The 8871-nt window shown below is 41.5% G+C and overlaps 1 protein-coding gene across 3 annotated transcripts; it reads right to left on the reverse strand.

The window, feature by feature from the left end:
• Nucleotides 1-518: 518 nt before the first annotated feature.
• On the reverse strand, nt 519-8028 carry LOC140426284 (small integral membrane protein 44). Of its 3 annotated transcripts, XM_072510851.1 has the most exons (3): nt 7447-8028; nt 1262-1363; nt 519-690 (listed from the first exon to the last, which is right to left on the reverse strand). In XM_072510851.1, exons 1-3 carry the CDS (start codon nt 7823-7825, stop codon nt 680-682), a joined length of 492 nt encoding a protein of 163 aa, XP_072366952.1. In that variant the 5' UTR covers nt 7826-8028; the 3' UTR covers nt 519-679. The 3 variants fall into 3 exon arrangements, 2 of the variants coding, with proteins under 2 accessions (XP_072366952.1, XP_072366951.1); XR_011948179.1 differs by lacking the exon at nt 7447-8028 and adding an exon at nt 1478-1525 and having other exon boundaries at nt 519-1363; XM_072510850.1 differs by having other exon boundaries at nt 519-1363.
• Between the last annotated feature and the right edge of the window lie 843 nt (nt 8029-8871).

Raw genomic sequence — 8871 nt, forward strand, 5'->3', positions numbered from 1 at the left:
TTCTCCAGTAGGAACTAAAAATGAAAAATATATTTTAATTTCTTGCCATGGCTTTCTACTTTGTAATTATACCATAAATAGATTTATTTTAACTACGCAAACCTAACCCAGTGAGATCTTAAAGTGCAAAAACTTTGAACCAGCTCATAAACAAAATATATTTTAGTGATAAGAAGCTTAATGCTCGCTGTTATCTGGCCTCTTCAATAGAGGATTGGGACAAGCCTCATGGGAAACATTAAAATACTCTGATCAGGCGTAAGTAATTTGCTTTAAATCATTGTTGAACTATTCAGTGACATGACGGAAGGATCAACCAAAGTATAGAGAAGTTGTAGATAGTTGACATTTGAATCTTAGTATTCAATCCACCTGAAATTCAGGCATAGATGTTATCACATTCATATTTCAGTAACATTCCCGCTGCAAGCTGTCAGTTCACAGCAAGGTGGATGCATGATTTTGTGAAAATGCCACTTAATGTCCAGGGACACACAAGAAATAAGAAATACAATGAAGGGGAAACAATTGGTTATTTAACATGGAATGAGACAGCAGAACATTACATTACATGTCCACATGTACAGTTTAACCAGTTACAGTATATTTGACATTGACAAACCGTCAGGAAAACATTACATCAACGTTATTTTCTCTGCATTTTTCTTTCAAAAATAATTCAGCTGTAACCTGTCAATAAAAAAAATCCAATGAGATGATACAATCAAACATATTACAGCGGTTTTCATCCCTCTGTGAAGCACCAGTAACATTCTAATTCAAATATCTTTAAACAACAATCAGTAAATTGTGTAAAGTTCATGTTCCAGGTGATATTTTAAAGGGACTTTGGTCCCTGAGATGGAAGGCTCCCCCATAAGTAGTCCCCTTATTAATTGTGAAACTAAATTACATTACTTTGATAGATCACATGGAATGGAGCGAAGGAGCAACAACAAGATACTTGTATATCAAAAGATGTCCTCAGTGAGTTAGTCCAAAGCTACAGGTGTCATCATTCACACTCAACACTCTTAATGTCAGCTGTGCCACAATTAATATTTTCCTTCTTCTCATATCCAAATTTAATGAGAGATGAAGAGAAAGAGAGAAAGCTGGATTCCATTCATATTTATCATTTAGTTAATTCAAAAGGAATATCCATATGTGTTCCCACTTCGGATGTCCAATCACTTTCATGTGTCCTGAGGTAAATATAAATGATCTTCTATGAAAATCACCAATTCGTCTGGTTTCTCACCTCCTCCCTGGTGCTGGCTATCTATGCCATTCAAGCTACTGGAAATGCATTTCAGATCATTTTTATTGCTGCTATCATCTGCAGTTGGTCCAAATAGCCAATCTGTAAAACAAAATGAGCATTGCATCAAAAGAAAAACAGAAAGAAGAATAAAAGGACAGTGTTGCTTTTAGCAATACTAGTTAAGCATGCTGTTAACAGAAACATGTTTCTTACCATTGTTCGTCTACACCAGCAGAATGGCAACATTTTGTACTAAGTAGAAGGCATCTACTTACAATAACTGTAGGACCTGACGTGACAGCAATTACAGAACAGGAATCACTGAATAACTGACACAATCAGTTCATTCACCTGCCACTTAATTATCATCTAAATTAGAAAATTAATCAATGACAGTTTTCCAAATCACATGTTGCACTCGAAGTACTGGTGCACAGATGCTGCTGGCATGCGCAGAGGAAATCAAACAGATCAGAAAGTAGCATTTAGAAATTGTTCATCCTTTTACATAACAATGTTTAAACTCAACTAATAGGGCACATTTTCCTGTCAGGTTAACTTTGTACACTTATCCAGTATATGTTATACATTTTTATATTTCACGATTCAAAAATTAATTTCAATTCAGGGTAGTTTAGCTAACAAAAAATAATGGCACGTAATGGCAGCAATTACATGGAAAATGATAGATACAGCAATAATTGCAGAGAATAGGGCATCCGAAGAGCTGATTGCAGAGGATAATAGATGCATGGAACTAATTCGATGGATGATAACCAATGGGATGGCCAGAATATATAGAGTAACAGATACATAGGACTCATTACATTGGATATGATTGATATACTGATCTGATTACATTGAACACACAAATATATATAGGACTGATTACAGACAATGGAAGATACATATGATTGAATACATGAGGAATACAAGCTAGGCTAGACTGGTTAGTTGGAGATAATGAATAAAACTGAATATACTGCGAACGATAGATACCCGGATCTGATTACACAGGGAATCAAAAATATCGGAGCATGTAAAATACATTACAAGTTAATCATATCATGTGGGAGTTAAATTTACTGATAAGGCAGTCGGTTCTAACAGTGAACCAGTGGGTCTTTACAACAATCCAGGTCATTTTAATGCCAGTCTGTAGACGTATTGAATTGAATTTCACAGCTTGCTATGTTTCACTTCTCAAGCTTGAACACTTTGCAAAGAATTTTGTAGTTCATTCACCCTCCTTTCTGGTGTGCCCATGTGTGCTGTTTCCTGCTACACTCCTTTCTCTCTCTTATTGTTTTCTTTCTTCAAACTCCTCTCTCCTGTCACAATTCTCAATCTCAATATCTGTTACCTTTTTCCATAACATGTTTGCTTCTCTCTCCGTTCTTTTGTCTATCTTCTTTTGCTTGTTAGCTGTGGCACAGGTTAGTGGCACTCTTGCCTGGCAAGGCCAACAATTGTTGCCCATCCCTAACTGCCCATGAACTGAATGACTCGCTAGGTCATTTAGAAGACAGTCACATGTAGGCCAGACTCGGTAAGGGGGCAGATTTCCTTCCCTAAAGGACATTAGTGAAGCAGGTTTTTACGATAATCAATAATAGTTTCATGGTCACCATTACTGAGATTAGCTTTGAATTTAAATTCCACCAGCTGCCATGGTGAGATTTGAACCCATGTCCCCAGAGCAATACGCTGGGCCTTGGATTACTAGCTCAGCGACATTATCAGTAAACCACCTCCTCACACTTTCATATCACATCTCCAATACCTGCAGTAGTTATGATTGCTAATATCTTTATCATCATTACAGTATTATTGTTTGATTTTCAAGCTGATTTAGAACATGACCTATTAGCAAATTCAATACGTTCTACTTAGTACAGATTAACTTAAAGCATTGCTTATCCTAAGTAATGTCCATTGTATGGATTTAAGCACATAATGTTTGGCTACAGGAATAGTGCCAGAGGACTGGAGGACAGCAAATGTGGTCCCTTTGTTCAAAAAGGGGAGCAGAGACAACCCCGGCAACTATAGACCGGTGAGCCTCACGTCTGTAGTGGGTAAAGTCTTGGAGGGGATTATAAGAGACAAGATTTATAATCATCTAGATAGGAATAATATGATCAGGGATAGTCAGCATGGCTTTGTGAAGGGTAGGTCATGCCTCACAAACCTTATTGAGTTCTTTGAGAAGGTGACTGAACAGGTAGATGAGGGTAGAGCAGTTGATGTGGTGTATATGGATTTCAGCAAAGCGTTTGATAAGGTTCCCCACGGTAGGCTATTGCAGAAAATACGGAGGCTGTGGATTGAGGGTGATTTAGAGATGTGGATCAGAAATTGGCTAGCTGAAAGAAGACAGAGGGTGGTGGTTGATGGGAAATGTTCAGAATGGAGTACAGTCACAAGTGGAGTACCACAAGGATCTGTTCTGGGGCCGTTGCTGTTTGTCATTTTTATCAATGACCTAGAGGAAGGCGCAGAAGGGTGGGTGAGTAAATTTGCAGACGATACTAAAGTCGGTGGTGTTGTCGATAGTGTGGAAGGATGTAGCAGGTTACAGAGGGATATAGATAAGCTGCAGAGCTGGGCTGAGAGGTGGCAAATGGAGTTTAATGTAGAGAAGTGTGAGGTGATTCACTTTGGAAGGAATAACAGGAATGCGGAATATTTGGCTAATGGTAAAGTTCTTGAAAGTGTGGATGAGCAGAGGGATCTAGGTGTCCATGTACATAGATCCCTGAAAGTTGCCACCCAGGTTGATAGGGTTGTGAAGAAGGCCTATGGAGTGTTGGCCTTTATTGGTAGAGGGATTGAGTTCCGGAGTCAGGAGGTCATGTTGCAGCTGTACAGAACTCTGGTACGGCCGCATTTGGCGTATTGCGTACAGTTCTGGTCACCGCATTATAGGAAGGACGTGGAGGCTTTGGAGCGGGTGCAGAGGAGATTTACCAGGATGTTGCCTGGTATGGAGGGAAAATCTTATGAGGAAAGGCTGATGGACTTGAGGTTGTTTTCGTTGGAGAGAAGAAGGTTAAGAGGAGAATTAATAGAGGCATACAAAATGATCAGGGGGTTAGATAGGGTGGACAGTGAGAGCCTTCTCCCGCGGATGGAAATGGCTGGCACGAGGGGACATAACTTTAAACTGAGGGGTAATAGATATAGGACAGAGGTCAGAGGTAGGTTCTTTACGCAAAGAGTAGTGAGGCCGTGGAATGCTCTACCTGCTACAGTAGTGAACTCGCCAACATTGAGGGCATTTAAAAGTTTATTGGATAACATATGGATGATAGTGGCATAGTGTAGGTTAGATGGCTTTTGTTTCGGTGCAACATCGTGGGCCGAAGGGCCTGTACTGCGCTGTATTGTTCTATGTTCTATGTTCTATGACATTTCAGTGTAGTCCTAAGGGAGTTGCCATATTTCAGATGATATATTAAAATTAGGCCTGTCTGCACATTCATGGTGATATAAAGAAACATTTTTAAAATCTATTGATACATCGGGAAAAAAACAGATTACCTAGTAATTCATCCTGATTACTGTGTCGGTCCTAATTGGCTGCCATATTTCCCCCAATATTGTACTGCTATTGAAACCCAGTGAGAAGCTAAGGAAAACTGGTCAGTGAATCACTTCCTTGTAGAAAATCTGCACTGAGAACGGGATTAAACCATTTTCTGTCATGGTAATTACCTGCAGGCTGTCACTTAATCGATTTTCCAGTGAAAATGCCACAAAAGTTGATATCCTGTTAACTACATGTATTGTACTGGTCACTAATGTCCACCATGATATCTCCCACTGCAAATGAATTGAAACAGAAATGTCCCAGCATATTTTGAAAAGAAACCATTGAAACTTCAAAATGTGATAACTGCTTTTAATCATTCCCAAGTGTCCACATTTCAAATTGTTCCACTCCGTAATATCCTATCTCACTTCCCAGAATGGTCTCAAACATTCTAGATATGGTATTATAGATTAAATAACACTAACCAAACTACCAAAACCAGCAGTGATCTACATTTGCACAGACTTTCACTGGAAGCTCGATTGGTTTTAAACACAATAGATTAATGCTTGGCTCCAATCAGCTTTTTAAAAGAAAGTCCAGGAAGACAATGGAGAAGGGGGAAACATCTTTCTCTCACACTGTTCCAAACTCAGAGGAATTTAACGCTATTGTTAGTACTGGACTAAATGTGCAGTTCACAATCTCTTCCTTTAATTGCTGATTTTAACAGGTGGACAGTTTGGGGGTTAAATGGATTGTGCTTCTTGGTCTTTTCGCTAAGATTTACATAGAATTTACAGTGTAGAAGGAGGCATTTCGGCCCATCGAGTCTATACCGGTCCTTGAAAGAGCACTGATAATAATAATAATCGTTGTCACGAGCAAATGATATTTTGACCGTCCCTGCTCTAACTTCTTTAGTCTATCCACATAACTGAAGTCTCTCATTTTCTTTTTCATTCATGTGATTTATTAATAATAATAATTGCTTATTGTCACAAGTAATCTTCAATGAAGTTACTATGAAAAGCCCCTAGTCGCCACATTCCGGCGCCTGTTCGAGGAGGCCGGTATGGGAATTGAACCCGCGCTGCTGGCATAGTTCTGTGTTACAAGCCAGCTATTTAGTCCATTGTGCTAAACCAACCCCAGAACTCTACCTAACCCCATGCCTCCACCCTATCCCCATAGCCTAGTAAGCCCACCTAACCTTGTGGACACTAAGGGGCAATTTAGCATGACCAATCCACCTAACCTGCACGTCTTTGGACGGTGGGAGGAAACCGGAGCACCCAGAGGAAACCCACACAGACATGGGGAGAATGTGCAGACTCCACACAGACAGCCACCCGAGGCTGGAATTGAACCCAGGTCCCGGTAGCTGTGAAGCAGCAGTGCTAACCACTGTGCCGCCATGCCGCCCACAAAAAAAGATCAAGTGTAGGATCAAGTCCCAGAGTAATGCCTGCTCTTGTCAGTTTAGATTTAGTATATCTCTCTTGTAGGACCATGAATTGGATTCAATTTGAATTTGAGTTGTTTTTTGGAGCAAGCAACGAGCTGGATTAAGGGCGTGCCCTGGCCACTCTGCCCATCGGCTTTGGAACTCTGAGGAAGGATAGAATGACTAATGGAATTGCTCCACTTTTTACTGATAAAATGGGTCAAGTGCTTGGATTTCTAAGAACAGATATTTTAGGGAACTTCACAATCAAAACAGGCAAACTCTGAAAAAGTTGGCAGTATTCCATCTTAAAAAAACAACTTTAAGATTCAATTTTGTTGACTCAAATTTGTTTTAAAACAACAGGCGTGGCTATTGTAAAATAAGTTTAATACAGGCCAAATAAATGATTGGGAAATAAAGCAATAAACTGCTGAGTGAACGTTCCTAATATTACATGTTGGGATAGTTTCTCAGTCTGTCAACACGATTATATCATTTGTTTGAAGAGACATGACCGAGTCAAGAACCCGATATTAATTTGGCAAAAGTGACACTTCCCTTCCCCAAATGGCAGCAATCCCGTTTAGAACAAATTCACTGCCAATAATCTGAAATTAATCCCCAGAACTCCTGAATATTTACCCTGAATATCTGGCTTGTCCAAAGGCCGCTTTGGTTGGCATTTCACTTGCTGTCGCTTTCCTTTCCTGCTGGGCCTTTTAAAAAAAATCTAAATGTCTGTGGGTGAAACAACACATTGGGGAATGTGTAACAAACCCGAGGTATCCCAGCGCCATAACTGTCTGCTGTTTACTGCAAAGGGTTAAGATGTAGGAAAAAAAACTCACATTAATTGACATAGTTAAAAAGATTCTAGCTTAAGGGTTTGTTCAGAGATAACATCCATCAAGTTGTTCCTGACTTTTGCTATTCTGACCTTTTACTTTGAGAGCATTCAGAAACCATTCGTAATACCCAGGAAGGGGGTGAGTGAGGAAATCATCACACGTGTCGATTTTTTACTAGAATTATCAGCTCGGTTCGTGTGGATGGGGGTTAGAAATTAAATAGGAACGAGTTTGACTTAAGTTAACTCGAAAAGTTTGAACGTGAGGAAGAGGACACACATTTGGGGCTTTGAAGGACGCCTGGATAAGGCGATTGGTTTGTGCAGAGGTGTCGATTATTGATACTCACCGACAAAGTCATGGGCAAGGTCCTTAATGAGATGGCCAACAATAGCGTAAACCACAGCCACCACCACCAAGGCTGCCATCAACAGGTAGAGCACAGCCTTCGGCAAAGGGATGGCGTCCTGAGCCGGGGCTTTATATTCCTTATACAGTAGCTCATTGTCGGAGAAAGAATACTGGAAGAGATGCTCCGTGGCACTGGTGGAGTTGGTGACATTCCCAGCTGCATTGTACTCCCCCTCTTCCGGAGCCAGCACACTCACCACCGACGCCGCTGTGCCCGCGGTTTTTTGGACCAAGTTCGCGGTGTTGCTCACAACGGGTAAGATCCGAGAGAGAAACGTGAGCCGGTCCTTGAACGCAGTCCCGTTGCACAGGCTCATAGCTCCATGGAGGTGAGGAAGAGGCAGGGAGCTGGAATGGCTGCTGGAAGCTCGCTCCCCAGATCTCTACAGCATGGTCCAAAGGGGCAGCAACATCCTTGCAGACTGGCAGAGCTGCACTCGGAGTGTGTGCCGAGGCTCAGAGTGGATGCTGTTGAACACAGGCAGAGGGCTGCTGATGCGCGGAGTGATGTGCGTGTGTGAGAACCACTTGTTACTGTTGGTGGGGAGGAGAGGAGATGTTTGTATGTCACCGGCGAGGGGAGTTTCTGTATCTGTTTTGATCTCGCTCAGTTTTGGGGACAGATTAAAGTTTCAGACTGACAATGTTTGGACTTGACCAACAGATGCAAACGGGCAGATTGGAGAGGTTGTTACTTCAATCCAAAGCCTCCAGTGGAAATGGCACTGCCCCGGAGGTGTCAGAAGTGATAAGGGTGAAAGCCATGATTTACATTTGCACCACCAGTCTAGCATCCATTGCCTGGAAGTGTGGTGGTTTTTGTAGTGTAATAGTCTGGCACATAAAGTGGCACCTATGAATTAGTGTAGTGTTGGACAGAGCAGTGTGTAGAAGCAAGCATGGAGACAGTTCCTTGCTTGGACCTTTACCGGAAGCTACATACATAGTTTCGGTAATTCATACATATTTACTGTTGAACTACCCAAGACTACAAAATACCTTAAGGCAAGCCAAACTGCACCCAACACTTTACAACAGTTTGCAAAATGGAATTGAAGAGAAGAAAATGCAGGGATACAGGGAGTAAGACACTTGGCTTTCCCTTTCTCAAATGGCACCAACTCCCGCTTAGATGAAATTCACTGCGAATAATCTGAAATTAATCCCTAGATTTCCTGAATATTTAGCCTGAATATCTGACTTGTCAAAAGCCGCCTTAAAAACACAAAGGACTGGATTCTCCGTTTCTGAGGCTAAGTGCCGCGCGGACGGTGAAGCCACGGGAGGTTCATGACGGGAAAATCAGCGCGAACGCCTCACCGATTCCGGTACCGGTCAGGGGCTAGCACCGACGTCGCGGGAA

Source organism: Scyliorhinus torazame, chromosome 7, assembly GCF_047496885.1.
Source record: "Scyliorhinus torazame isolate Kashiwa2021f chromosome 7, sScyTor2.1, whole genome shotgun sequence".
In the NCBI taxonomy this organism is placed as follows: domain Eukaryota; kingdom Metazoa; phylum Chordata; class Chondrichthyes; order Carcharhiniformes; family Scyliorhinidae; genus Scyliorhinus; species Scyliorhinus torazame.